This window comes from Episyrphus balteatus, chromosome 3, assembly GCF_945859705.1.
Source record: "Episyrphus balteatus chromosome 3, idEpiBalt1.1, whole genome shotgun sequence".
NCBI classification, from domain to species: Eukaryota; Metazoa; Arthropoda; class Insecta; order Diptera; family Syrphidae; genus Episyrphus; species Episyrphus balteatus.
In genome coordinates, this window is record NC_079136.1 from 93,837,362 (window position 1) to 93,852,211 (window position 14,850).

At 33.4% G+C, this 14,850-nt stretch overlaps 1 protein-coding gene across 2 annotated transcripts; it reads right to left on the bottom strand.

Annotated features, from left to right (window-relative positions):
• Nucleotides 1–868: 868 nt before the first annotated feature.
• On the bottom strand, nucleotides 869–13,878 carry LOC129916424 (uncharacterized). 2 transcript variants are annotated; one of them, XM_055996348.1, is made up of 5 exons: nucleotides 13,469–13,878; nucleotides 13,051–13,379; nucleotides 4,781–5,056; nucleotides 3,802–4,603; nucleotides 869–1,675 (listed from the first exon to the last, which is right to left on the bottom strand). In XM_055996348.1, the coding sequence occupies exons 1-5, from the start codon at nucleotides 13,647–13,649 to the stop codon at nucleotides 1,617–1,619; spliced, it is 1,647 nt and encodes a 548-aa protein (XP_055852323.1). In that variant the 5' UTR covers nucleotides 13,650–13,878; the 3' UTR covers nucleotides 869–1,616. The 2 variants fall into 2 exon arrangements, with proteins under 2 accessions (XP_055852323.1, XP_055852322.1); XM_055996347.1 differs by having other exon boundaries at nucleotides 3,802–5,056.
• Between the last annotated feature and the right edge of the window lie 972 nt (nucleotides 13,879–14,850).

Below are 14,850 nucleotides of genomic sequence, written 5' to 3' on the forward strand. Positions count from 1 at the left end.
TTACATAGCAAATCTAATGAGTCCAGCCGTCATTTGGCTGGAATATTGGAAATATTCCCTTCGAATTTTATAATTGAGCAATTCGAGGCGAGTCGAAAAGGAGATATCGAATCTTAAACGATCGACTTCGCATTCCATCAGACCACTGATGGGCATTCCTAAATGCACGATTATAAAAGGAGAAACGAATTCCATCTGAAAAGTAGCGATACAATAAACAAATAAATGAAACATTCTGCTTAAATTGCAAAAAATGATCTAGGATATGAAGTCATGTTGATTTCTTTAAATATGCTAGTGGAACAATATACTACAAAATATACAAAAGGACAAATGTTAATTCCATATTATAAGTTAAAGTTACCTTTAAATTTGTTTAGTAAACAAAACAAAATCTTTATTTTTTAAAATTTATTTTCTTAAAAAAAAAAATAATACAAAATGGAGAACAAAATAACCAATATAAAACAAAAGGGATACAAAATAAACAAATGCAATACATTTTCTCGTTTAAGTAAATTTCAAATATAGACATAGACTTACATTACAATTAGTTATATATGAACATTTAAAATTATAATAATTAAAAGCTCAATTAATCTAGTCGTAGTCTATTTATGTATATAATTAAAAATAAAAGACTTGATTGCTTTAAAAACATCTTTATGACTCCATCTTAATAAAATTCAAGACTGGTTGAACGTTTAGTACAATAAGATCAAAACTTCTTTATAAGTTTTTTTTTTATTAAATCCAAACCAAATAATAATATAAATATGAAAAAAATGTATTGCACATTTTTAAACAAAGTATTAAGTATACTTCTTAATAATCTTGATCAGACTTGACTTTGCGGTGAGTCAGTGCATTTTTCTTTCTTTTTTTTTGAGATATCACTAGGACCAAACATTTATGCTCAAATTATTTAAATATAAGGAAGCTTCGATAAACACATACAATCCCTTGAAAGGCACCTATTTTATAGTTATTGCTTTGAAAATTCGGACTAACACAAAACTAGATTAATTGAGCTTAATAATTTTAAGAAATTATAGCTACTTTATATATGTGTTTGTGTGATTGTGTTGAATTTATTTAATTTATATTTCTCATAAGTAGGTAAAAATTATGTTCAATGAATACATTATTTGAATATAACCGGAAGTAATTATCACAGAAAAAATCGAAAGCATATAATGGATGGTAGGTTTAAGTGGGCATGTGTGTGTGTATGTGGATTTTTCGCATGAGTTTGTTATTATTATTAAATTTTCGTATTTTTTTTTACAAAATATAAAATACATTTTTTTATACAATAAAACTTATGTTTGAGATCTGCAAAGGTCTGAATTAAGTTTCATACCTTTTCTTTTCAGATCAAAAAAAGTTTTTTTTTGATTTTTTTTCTGTAAAATTGCAATAATTTTTTTTTAAATACGTTGGAGCTTTGAAAATTATATCTAGGTGTATAGAAAATATTAAGTTTCATAGTTTAACTGTTGTGTATCTTTACAGCAAACCGTATCTCTGAATGTGATCCAACGTTTAATGACACAACAGCAATAGCATCAACAATTTTATTAAGGGCTTATCCTTTTTTTCTGGACATTTACTGATTAGTTACGAATCGCTGGTCCTTCTTGTTGTCGTGCCGCAGGGTTTGAGTAATCATCCTCTGAAATTAGAGAAACATTGAAATATGTAGGGTTTTCAGTTAGTTAAACTATGACCGATAGAAAGTTTGTAGTATGCGGGGCTCTGAGTCGTTAAACTAATGAGTTGTAACGGTTTTTTATGACTGATATATCCTCTAATTTTTTTTTAAATTTTTTTAAATTTCAATTTTTTCGTCAATTTATGATTTAAGTCATAAATACACACAAATTTCCGATTTAAGTAATAAATGCACACAAATTTCCAATGAGCACTTCAAAATTGATGGGCTGGTAAAAAATTATGACGAACTAGATACCGCAATATCGAACCTATCAAATTTGATTAAAAAAATAACGATAACTTGAACAAACAATTATCCGAAATTAAAAAAAACATTGAATGATCTCAAATTATCCAAAAATGAATCAATGATAAAACATACAATGACTAACGCCAATCCGTTGAAATCTTTTGAATCCCTCCGCGAAGACTTGCAAAACTCGGTCAAAAATATTTTGTCGGGAATAAATTCTATACGGACCGACCTAGACATACACCTCCAAGGCCCCTCGCGAAACAATACCGACCTCAATCTCGTTCTAAGCGATATGAGCAATGATATTGCCGCTACGCGAATTTCTATGTGGGAAATATCCCAAGAACTCAAAACCACCTCCTCCAAAATTGATGACATTCCGGCCCAAATCCATCCCTCGACATCAATCTTTAATACTTCCATTGTTAATGTTGCGCTACCTGTAATCCAAACGAATGAACCCTTTCCATTTTTGAGGAGCTCGCGATGGCAGAAGAAACCCTAAATAACCGTATACTCAACTCAACCCCAAATACGCAACCGAACGGTCCAAAAACAAAGGGGATCAACAAATTTGGCGTTATGTGGACTAAACAAGATTGGAACGCTAGAATACAAAGGATGGAAGCTGCTAACAACACTTGGTTCCTGCTAAAAAATACTCCGAAGTCAGCAAAAGTTAATAGGCTGCGTTCGTTCTTTAAGAATAAATACTCGATTGACATTACAAAATGCATACCGATGTCTTCACGTCGTTTTAAAATTCTAATACCATCAAAATATGTATATTTAACTATTCACGGGTCGTTTGAACGCGACACTACTCGAAGTGTCTTGCACTTCAGATCTTTTGATGCATAAATGTTCCTTGGGGTCTAAATAGTAAGAAAAAAGCTTTTTTTAAATCTTGTATCGAGCTATTCGCTTTTGCGGGCTTTATTAGTTATGGAAAAAGCGTACTTTTACGTACTCATGTTTTGGTTAGTAACTCTGTTAATAATAACGGTAGAAACCTAAATAGTGGCTCTTTTCTTAGAAGAAATATGGCTCTTTTTATGTGCGTTTCAATCAAGTTGGTATCATTTTTATATCTTCAGAGTTCAGATATTCAATTCTAACTCCGTTCATTTTGTCTGCCCTATTCGATTTCACTAATCAAAAAATTTTTATAGAAGTCAGAGTACTTTTCTAATGATTTTTTGTGTGCTGAACTTGAATCCAAGGTCAGAAAAATTCTATCACATCACGTTTTTGAGGTATTACCGTTAGAAAATCAAAAATACCCTTTTTTAACAGTTTTTGAGGCTATATCCTTTTGCTTCATAATTTGTTATAATTAAATTTGTGACGGTATCTCAAAGAACTAAACTTTTTCTTTCAAGATCTGTTTAAATCTTTTTAATATCTCTTTTCCTCTCTAAGTTGAATTCAACATGTTTGGTGCATATTCTCTATGCAAAAAAAAAAATCTTATGTTCGTTTGGATTTATTAAATAAATGTCTTTTTCGAGGAATTAAAAAAAAATATTTTTCTAAAAAAAAACCTTTTATTTTTTTCTTAACGAGACTGGGCTTGAATATTTTAATTTGTGAAATATTCAGAGTTGTATGACGATACAATCAAATTACATTACTGGGTTTACCCTGAATTAATAATTTTTTCATTGATAACGCCTGAAAACTGACCTACATTTTTCTTGCTTTGTTTGGGGCGCCCACGGTCGATGGTTTCTAGCTGTAAGGGCCTTAAGTCAATAAGATTGTTATTTTTTAAACAAAAATAGCGAAAAATACGCTTGTTTCGATAAAATATTAAAATTATAACTTACCATCTTCTTCTTCTTCATTTCCCTCATCTATGTGCAATCCATCAGCAAACTGTTCTTTTCCTTGATCGCCAGCTACCTCATTATTAAGATTATCTCCATCCAACAAAGCATTTGCTACCGGCGCCATATCATCATCTTGGTCTTTGTGATTCTGTTTGTGTCCACCCATACCAAAAACTTCTATATCATCTCCCGCATCGCCATGATCTTCATTATCTTTTTGAGCTATTTTTGCTTCAAAGAAATTGTTATCCTCTTCTGCGCCATTATTTACATTTTCATCGTTCTTATCCGCATTGAAGTCGTTGTCTTTTACTTCATGTGCTCCTGTATCTTGCTCACCACCTTCATTATTCTTTCCAATCAATTCATCAACAACATTCACATAACGATTGTTGTCTGTGTCTTGCTTATTATCATTTTCTCCTTGTTGAAGATTTGCTAACTTACTTCCACCTTGCTGCTGTTCATCATTGTGATTATTACTAAGCAAATACTCAAAATTTTCCGGAATCGGAGCTACACCCAGCGGAATATGTTTTGGCGGTTTGTGCGGCGAATTCGGAAGTTCTTTTGCAGTACTCGATCGCTTGGCTTTGATTGCTGTAGATGTGCTGGGCTGGTTTGCTACAGACAGAGCATGTCGATTTCCATCATGAGTGCCTCCAGCTTCTACACCATTTACCGCAGAACCAGCTACTGTTGATGATTTTGCTGTCGAGTTGATTGGTGGCATTTGTTGTACATTCTCAGCTGCTAGTTTACTTTTGTCCTCAGAACTGGCCAATGGCTTGGGAATCATCTGAAAGTTTTCAACAGAATTAATTATGGCATTTTTATATTTGTCGATTGGGTGATCTTTTCGAGCTTCACCCATATCAGCAGGTTGGGCGAGAGACTTTTGAGTAGACAGATATGAAGCACTTGGTTGAGTGGTGTTAGTAAGTTTAATAGATACTTTGTACAAATCGGGACTCACTAATTGTTGTTCTTTAAATGACTTTTGAACGAGAGGCTTGTCCAGTGGATGGTTGGGTATAATTTGATGATGGTTTCCAGTTTTTGGAGATGGTAGTGTTTGATCGCTCAGAGAGTCAATATCGGTTTTTGGCTTGTAGTCGCAATTGTTTTTGTACTCCTTGATTGTGTCCGTTAACTTGGCGATTTTCTTTTTGTGGTTTTCGGCACTAAGTGATGTTGACTGTAGAAGAATTTCCAAACGGTCTTTTTCTTGCACCACGGTATCATACTTTGTCTGAAAAAAATATTGAAATAAAAATATTCATTAATTTTATGGGTCAATTTTAAACGCAAATAAGCAACAAGTTATAAGTCATGGGGAACTACTCAGTACAGCTTTAGTACATTGGTACTTAGTTCAGTTTTAGTCCAGACAAACTACTTAGTGAAGGGGCTATATGGGCTACTGCAACATATTATTTAAACTCCAACAAAGAGCGGTTGTTCTTGCACGTCGAATCGGTACCTGGAATGTTAAGTCCTTTGATATACCATGTGCTTCCGAACAACTAGCAGGATCATTACTGCTATAAGGCAGAGATTACTCCTATCTAAGAAATACGATAGGAATAGCCAGGTGATAGACAATTCAAGAACAACGTTAAAAACTAAGGCGACTGCTTCAACAGCGCTCATTTGGATGTGGAAGAATCGTTGTCCAACGCAAGTCTAATTTGCTTATCCTGATGACCCAAGGATAGTTTATATAAGATCCTGAAGAAATCTTCCAACAAATTTCTAGATATATTAAAATTGTCTTTGATTTTGGAACCATTCTTGCAAAGCGAAGCCTTAACAACACCACTTACGATAACGGATTAAACGACTATTCCGACTTTACTATGAAACACTTTTTATGGATGTGAGCTTTTTGATGTAATAGATACATATAAATATGAGATGAAAACGTCCTGCTTTACCTGTACTGAAAATCTTTGTTGGACAGAATATAGGCTCGACTATAAACATAAAACCCCTGAATTCATAAACGCGTTATGCTTTTGCATCAACAATATTTCTGGTGCAAACGTGATGCTTTGTAGGTAAGGTAGTGTTTTCGTGCCATACAAAAAGTTGTGATGCAAAAGAAATGATGCGCTTATGAATTCATCCAACAGCGATGAAATGAGGCGCTCAGCTCTAAAACGGCCTAACCCACATTTTCAAAAAAATTAAACTGAGTACACAGATCGAACCGCAATAAAACAATTTATAATATAAAAATTCATTCCCATTAAATTATATTAATTAGAGTTGAAATTAGAGCCAAAAACTCTTGTCACTCTAGTGGAAGCCATTTTAGCTTCACAGACAAAATTCCCTAAACTAGGTACCTAGTTTAGGCAATTTTGTCTGTGTATTTTCAGAATGAAAAAAATATCAGACCTTAGCCCAATAGTGTTCTTTGATGATGGTGGCGTTGTGAATGGAGTTTTATTCAAAACAAAAATTTAAAAAAAAATACTTGTTATTACTACTTGAAAAGATTAAAACAGAACATACATACAAATCAAGTAGACTTAGGTTGCATATTCAATATTTTCTATATGGAATTTTTTTATTTTCAAATAGACGCGAAAAAAGTAATAAAATAAAAAGGCATCTCTAAAAATTAAGATGCCGTATTAAGATAAAATATTTTCTATACATATGTATGCATGTATTATAGTTCTTTTATTTTAATTTTTTTCCTAGGAGGAGAACAAAAAAAAAATCTTTAGTTAGCGCCTTCAAGGAGCATTGAGTTCTAACCATTCGGTTTTCAAATTTCTTAAAATAAAAATTGTGCCACCAAATTATCCGAAACATTTGATCTGAATTAGTGCAACAATTGTTGAGCTTGCGAATATATCAAATACATAGATTCAATCATATCGAGTCGTGGATTATGAAAATAAAGAATTAAATTGCCTTGAGAGAAACAGTATTAACACGAATTTGTAATTAAAACGATAAATTGAAGTTCAACAGGATCAAGAGTATTTGCGCACATCGTCAAGAATCCATGTAAGTGCCTTTGCATTATTTAATTCCATTTCGAAACTGTTAGAATACTAATTTGTTTTATTCACTTTGCTTTTTAATACTGTATTGTTTAGTTTTATTTTAGTTTTGTCTTTGATAATAATTTCAATTTGTTTATATTTAAATATTTATTCAAATAAAATTTTCCTCACTCGATTTCGAACTATCAAACAATAAACATCGTTTTGCTAGAATATCAGGTTATGGGCCCAGGCATCTAATTGGGTTATATAAGTTTTTATTGTTTTTTTTTTTTTTTAATTTTCAAATCGAGTCCAAAGAAGATTTTGTTCATTAAAGCGAATATGGAAAATATTTTGCAAAAAGTAAAGCCTTTCGATGAAACGAATTTCTCAAACTGGAAATATCGAGTTCAGATTTTACTAGAAGAAAAATCTCTGGAAAAATTTTTGAAGACTCCGTTGAACTCGTTGTTGGAGGCTGAACAAGATATAAATGTGAAAAATTCTTTGAAATTGAATGAGAAGAAATGCAAGGCAGTTCTAGTCCAATGTATTGGAGATTCTCAACTTAAATATATCAAGGATAAAGAGTATGCAAAAGAAATTTATGATACTCTTATTAATGTTTATGAACGCAAGAGTGTCTCTGGTCGGTTGCTACTTCGAAGGCAAGTGTTAGCAATGCGATACAAGGATGGCGAAGACATTCATGAATATTTTCTTGAATTTGATCATAAAGTGCGTGAGCTGAGATCGACTGGTGCCAACTTAGAAGAGCTAGATGTCGTTTGTAAATTTCTTTTTACTTTACCAAAAAGTTTTAATAGTTTGGTAACGGCTATAGAGACGATGGACCCTTCTAAATTGACGATGGAATTTGTCAAGAGTCGTCTTTTGGACGAATGTGCGAAGCGTGCTAATGGCCATGAACAGAGCATTGGATCTAGTGAAACAATGGCTATGCAAGCGGATTGGTCGAAGATTATTTGCCACAGATGAAAGAAGCCAGGTCATGTGAAATCTAAATGTCGAGCTAATTTGTGGAAGAAAAATGAAACCTACAATCATAAAAATGCTGGCGCTAATAATTGTGTTGATGATTATCATGGTCCTGAATTTCTGTTGTGTCAAGAACAGGATTTGAATAATGCATCGAACGATAATGTTGTGCCTTGTTGCATGTGTTCAAGAACATCGAAGAAATCAAGTAATAATTTTGAAGAAATAAGTTTTATTCTTGATTCTGGTGCAACACATCATATTATTAATAATGAAGAGTTGTTCAATAACATTCAAAGAATTGATCCGATTGATATATCTACAGCAAAATCTGGTGCATCATTGGTGGCTAAGCAGCGAGGTGACATTTCAATCAAGACTTTTTTCGATGGAGATAATTCAACCAAAACCATTAAAAATGTTTTATGCGTTGAAAATTTGAAGTGTAATCTTTTGTCTATTCGTCAACTAACAGAAAAAGGTTACAAAATCATCTTTAATGGCGTTGATGCGTTGATATCCAAGAATGGTAAAAACATATTTGCTGCTCATCGAAAAGGTCAACTGTATGAAACCACTTTCTATCGCGAACGAAGTTTGTTTGCTGGGATTGCTAGTGACGATAAATTAACCGAAGCATCGCAAATAGTATGGCATCATCGTTTAGCTCATTTGAATGCTAACGACATGAAGAAGATGATGTACCGAAATATGGCCATAGGGCTGAGCAAATTAAATTTCAATATCCAGACCAAGTTTTGTGAGCCGTGCGTTTTTAGGAAACAAAAACGATTATCATATCCACCAAGAAAAAATATACGATCTGGACGAATCTTGGAGTTAGTGCATACAGAAGTAAGTGGTCCAATGAGCGAGGCTGGTCATGATGGGTCCCGATATTTTGTGTCATTCACTGATGACTTTTCTCGTGCATCTATGGTATATGGTATGAAACAGAAGAGTGAAGTATTGGAAAAATTTCAACAATATCTAGCTATGGTTGAAAATATACATGGTCAAAAAGTTCTGAGGTTGCAGTTAGATAATAGTGGTGAGTATACCTCTAAAGAGTTTAAATCTTTCTGTGCATCCAAAGGTATTCGATTGAATTATACTGTACCATACAATCCCGAAATGAATGCTGTTTCTGAACGATTCAATCGCACTGTAGTGGAAAAGGCAAGAACAATGCTTTTATCTAGTGGCTTAAGTAGTCGTTTTTGGACTGAAGCAGTTATGAATGCGAACTACGTTAAGAATCGTTCACCAACAAGTGCCTTTGGTAAACAATTTGAGAACAAAACTCCAGCAGAAATTTGGTATGGCAAGAAACCAGATTTATCTCACCTTCGTATCTTTGGTTCTGTTTGCTACAACTATGTGCCAAAAGAAAATAGAACTAAAATAAACGCAAGACCAATAAAATGTTACATGCTTGGATATGGTTCATCATCATATACCTACCGACTGTGGGACATCGAAAGTGACAAGCTTGTGATGGGGCGTAATGTTATTTTTAACGAAAAATCAATATTCGATATGAATTACACCAACGTGTTTGATTCAGAGGCGGTAAGCGATGATAATGAAAATGAACAAAAAGTCCACGGTGCTAATATGGAAAGCATCGGTAACATCGAAAAAGAAGACATCCAAGATGAAATTTCAATTTGTTCCACTGATGCTGAAGAAGACTTAAATGATTTGTCAACTGTGGTCAATGACATTGATCATAATGAATCAAGTACCACTAAAGAAGTTCGTCAAAGTGAACAAACTAGGAATAAGACAGATCTATATGGATATGACTCTGAAGATTTGACTGCAAATTTTGCACTTTCAGCTTACACTTTTTTGCAAGAAGACCCAGTTGCGATGAGAGATGCTAGAAAACGTGCTGATTGGCCTAACTGGAATAAGCTTATTGACGATGAGTATTCATCCTTGTTTAAAAATGTTAAATACAAACAAAATGCAGAACTTGATACATCTCAATCAACGATCAAGTTGCGGACATTATGACAAAAGTCCTCGAGACAATAATATTTCAAATTTAAATATTATTTAGTTCATTTTTGTTTTGTTTTTTAATTATTTTAATAATTTGAATTTGAAATGTTAATAGCACAAATTAAGAGGCGGTGTTAGAATACTAATTTGTTTTATTCACTTTACTTTTTAATACTGTATTGTTTAGTTTTATTTTAGTTTTGTCTTTGATAATAATTTCAATTTGTTTATATTTAAATATTTATTCAAATAAAATTTTCCTCACTCGATTTCGAACTATCAAACAATAAACATCGTTTTGCTAGATTATCAGAAACTAGCAAAAACTTTTCCTATTATTTTGAATACACATCTTGATTTTCGTTTTAATAAAATAGGGTACTTTCATAAATGCATGGTTGCGCAATAGAGTGGTCAAAAAATATTTTTTTCGATTTTTGGTTGGGCAACACGCTTAATATTTTTACTTATCTATAAAATTAACGTTGTGAGATTTTAGTTCGCTATCTTTATCAGAAGACGGTGCTGATAACAGTTCAATTTTTAGGTTTTGTACGTAATCTTGATTTTTTTTTTTTGAAAATTAAATAATTTATTTAAGTTTTAATTGTCTTAATTTTTTTTTTCGTAAAAAATGTCAGCAATAATTAATAAGCAAAAAGTGCAAAAAAAAAAGTCTATGTACTGAATGTTGACTAAATTTACTTTGAAAAGGCGCAAGAAATTATTATTAAGATGTTATTTTAGAAAAATTACAACAAAACCAAATTTCAAGTAATTTTCAACTTAAAAAAAATAAAAAAATAATTTTTTTTTTTCAAAAAAATTACAATTTTTCAATATCGATCAGCACATCCTTCTATATCAGATAGAAAGCTGAAAATTCAGCAGTATGATACTAATAGGATGTGGAACCAAAGTAGAAAGTGGCCCAACGACTTTCTGAAAATTTTATTTTTCCTATAAAAGCGTGGACCAGACTATTGCGCAGGTCTGACGAATGCAAAGCTTTCATAAATGCAAATGTCAAATGTCAGGTGTTCATAAATGTAAAACGCAAATATTTGCAGCGCAAATGTGCAAATAGAAAATTTCACATGCAATCTGCATTAAAACTTGGAAAAAAGACAAAGTATCATGTAAACGGTAATATGGCTTTCCTTTTTTTCAAATAAAAAAAAAATATCATAAATCCAAAGTAATAGTCCGGGCGGCCACTGCAAAAACGCTCAACTCATCGAGCTAAAGAAAATTTCAAATGGGAAGTGAAAGAGGGCTATTAGTAGTTACGAAAACCACAGGTCTTCCCGTTCGCATCCTGGCACGATTGGCGTGGTAAAGTGCATTGTGCATCTCATAGAGTTAAAAGACAATATTGGTGTCAAATTAAAGGTGATATTGTCAGCTATCAAAATTCTGAGGTCTTCCGGGCGAAAGTCTGGCAGTTTTGTCATGCAGCCCGTTTTAAGGTTAGAAGCGATGAAAGTGAGTTTTTTCATAAAGTCTTGTTTTTTGGTATTTTGGTGGATGAGTTAAGGAGTTTTTTCACTATAAAATAAAAATATGAGTTATTAGCATTTAAATATAAAACGATGTTTTGGAAATTGCTTGATAGTTTATTAACAATGACCCAAAGTATATGCAAAACTACGAATAATTCACGAAAAAGTCTCAAATAATACGCTGCGCCCCTTACAATTTACCGAATTAAAAGGCGAATTTAATTTCAAATTAAAGCTAATAATGTCTTTTTTTGAAAACCAGAGGTCTTCCAAGCCGAAAATTGGAAGTTAGGTCACGCAGCTTGTTTTAAGGTTAGGAGCGTTTTTTACTTAAAACGTTCACCAAAGCTCGGGGGTGAAATGTCAAGATGTGGCTTGGAAGACCTCTGGTTTTCAAAAAAAGACATTATTAGCTTTAATTTGAAATTAAATTCGCCTTTTAATTCGGTAAATTGTAAGGGGCGCAGCGTATTATTTGAGACTTTTTCGTGAATTATTCGTAGTTTTGCATATACTTTGGGTCATTGTTAATAAACTATCAAGCAATTTCCAAAACATCGTTTTATATTTAAATGCTAATAACTCATATTTTTATTTTATAGTGAAAAAACTCCTTAACTCATCCACCAAAATACCAAAAAACAAGACTTTATGAAAAAACTCACTTTCATCGCTTCTAACCTTAAAACGGGCTGCATGACAAAACTGCCAGACTTTCGCCCGGAAGACCTCTGAATTTTGATAGCTGACAATATCACCTTTAATTTGACACCAATATTGTCTTTTAACTCTATGAGATGCACAATGTACTTTACCACGCCAATCGTGCCAGGATGCGAACGGGAAGACCTGTGGTTTTCGTAACTACTAATAGCCCTCTTTCACTTCCCATTTGAAATTTTCTTTAGCTCGATGAGTTGAGAGTTTCTGCAGTGGCCGCCCGCTCTATAAACTACTTACGCAAATAGTTTCTCTGACTTTAGTCTGATCGCAAATGACCGCATGTAAACAAAGCAATCATGCAACTATAAAAGCACATATAATTTTCCCTAATTTCCTAAGAAAAGTTGTATCTAATCTATAACCAATTTAGGTTTTTATTGACTAAATAATTTTCTGTAGTTTATTATTAAATTAAATAATTTTATTTGGGGATAGGTATAGATAGATCAAAAATAATGCCAAAGCAAGTCAGTGGCTCTGATAGGAACCACTATGTTGAAATATTTATATGTTTAAGAATGGAATAGTAACAACAACGGGCTGTACAGGTTGTACACGAATACTAAACTAGAGACAGCAAGGTCATGTGGACGGCTTGTCTACTCCTTTCCAGAGGGAGGTCGCTTCTTGAAAGGCCCCACAAGCACCAACATTGCGTGCGTAGGTGAACGCAATTGGCTTGAAAAGCTTGTTGGTTGAGGCCATAATCCCAAATAGATTGCAGTGCTACCTAAAAGCGCGTAATCTAATAATTTGATCAATAGATCGTTTTCGATTTTTCTATGCATGCATTACTTTGCCCTTAATTTATAGATCTATTGTTTTATAAATCGACAATTAAAAACGCTATCTTATCTCGATTTAACATAATGAAAAGGGGTATAAAATCTCTTAATCATTTTAAGGAGAAAGGTTAGCTGCATTCAAACAAAACAAAATCCAAAAAAGAAACATTTTGATTATCATAAAAAACATTCAATTGTAACTTGTAAGACAAAAAATTTTACCTTTAATTCCTCCAGATCCTTATCATTTAAACTTCGAACTTGTTGCAATTGCGATTGCAATGATTTCACCTTCGTATCCAAACTATTAACAACTTCCAAATGTGATTTCTTTGTTTTCGAACAATCTTCCACCAAATCACCATGTTCTTTCTGCAGCAGTTTATACCTTTGATTCAAACTGTCATAATGCAAATTGTGTGTCATCTTAGCTTTTGCATTTTGTTCAGTTTGCTCTTTGGCTCTTTGCTCAAAGCTTTGACGTGTCTCGAGGTGTTCTTTACGTTCGGCTTCGAGACTCCGTTCCAGACGGAATTTATGTTCAATTATTGCTAAATTGATGCGTGGTGAATGGGAGTAAAAGTAAAAGGGTGTGTTAAATGGGTCACCACCATATTAATAAGACAAACATTTGATTTACCTTGCATGCGAGCGTTTAAAGCCTCTTGTTGTTGTTCACATCGAATTAGCTGCTGTCTGGATTCATCTAATTGGGTCTGTGAACTGTGGAATATTGCAACGAATCCAAACATTAGAATAATGAGGCCTAATCCGATTAGAAATCGACTACGACCGGAGCGCGTCAAACGCGTTGCAGTCATTTTTCTGTATTTTTCTTATTTTTTTTTGTTTTGTGTATAAAATATTTTACAGATTTTGTGATGTTGGGATTTCAATACATTACAAATTTATTTTGTAAACTTTTTATTAAGTAGATTTTTTGATTATTAAATTAAATTGTATTGAAAATATTTATAATAAAAATGATTTTATGATTTTTTTGTTTCGAAGTTCGGGTTCAGAAATCTGCTCAAGAAAACCTGCCCGATGTTGATGTATCAAAAAAAAAAAAAAAACAATAAATGGAGAAAGGGAAAGCGATATACTGTTGAAAATAGAAAGAGAGAAATATATTCCTGTAGCACTGTTTGTTTGATTCTATAAATTTCAATAAATGACATGAGATCTGTTTGGGGACTTATTGCGCTGCGTTAAACCTGGGAATTTTTAAAAGTGGAAATGAAATGCATCTTTTTGAAATTTAATAATTTCGAAAGAGATATAAGATCTTATTTCTCCTTCTAAAGCCTGGTACGCTGCTCGCGCTAAAATTTAGCTGAGATAAAATTCCCATACAAGTTATCAATAATTTGTATGGGATCCATTTTAGCTCAGATAAAAATTTTCGATACCAGGCTTAACTCTTTGAATTCTAGCCTCATAAGCGTTCACACCTAAAAAAGGTGAAGGTAGTGGCATAGCTGGCAATCCATTTTTTTTTTTTTTTTTTTGGTGAAACACGTAAATTGATTTTGCGAGTGAGATGAGTAGTATGAGTCAAATTATTTCACTCACTAAAAACCTCATTCTCGACACCGAAAGTGTGCCGAATGTGTCCCAAACATGTCCAGAACGTGTCCCGAATAGGTCCCAAACGTGTCCCAAACTTGTCCCGAATGTGTCCCGAACGTGTCCCAAACGTGTCCGAAACATGTCCCGAACGTGTCCCATACGTGCCCCGAATATGCCCCGAATGCGTCCCGAACATGTCCCAAATGTGTCCCGAATATGTACCGAATGTGTCCCGATGTGTCCCAAACATGTCCAGAACGTGTCCCAAATAGGTCCCAAACGTGTCCCGAATGTGTCCCGAACGTGTCCCGAATGTGTCCCGAATATGCCCCGAATGTGTCCCGAACATGTCCCAAATGTGTCCCGAATGTGTACCGAATGTGTCCCAAACATGTCCAGATGAACGTGTCCCGAATAGGTCCCAAACGTGTCCCAAACTTGTCCCGAATG

Excerpts from the sequence above, each read along its gene's own strand:
- LOC129916424 (XM_055996347.1), bottom strand. The coding sequence starts at position 13,649 with ATGACTGCAACGCGTTTGACGCGCTCCGGTCGTAGTCGATTTCTAATC. Across the intron at positions 13,380-13,468 it reads TTTAAACGCTCGCATGCAAG|CAATAATTGAACATAAATTC; the intron begins GTAAATCAAATG and ends GCATCAATTTAG. Across the intron at positions 5,057-13,050 it reads AGGATCTGGAGGAATTAAAG|ACAAAGTATGATACCGTGGT; the intron begins GTAAAATTTTTT and ends TATTTTTTTCAG.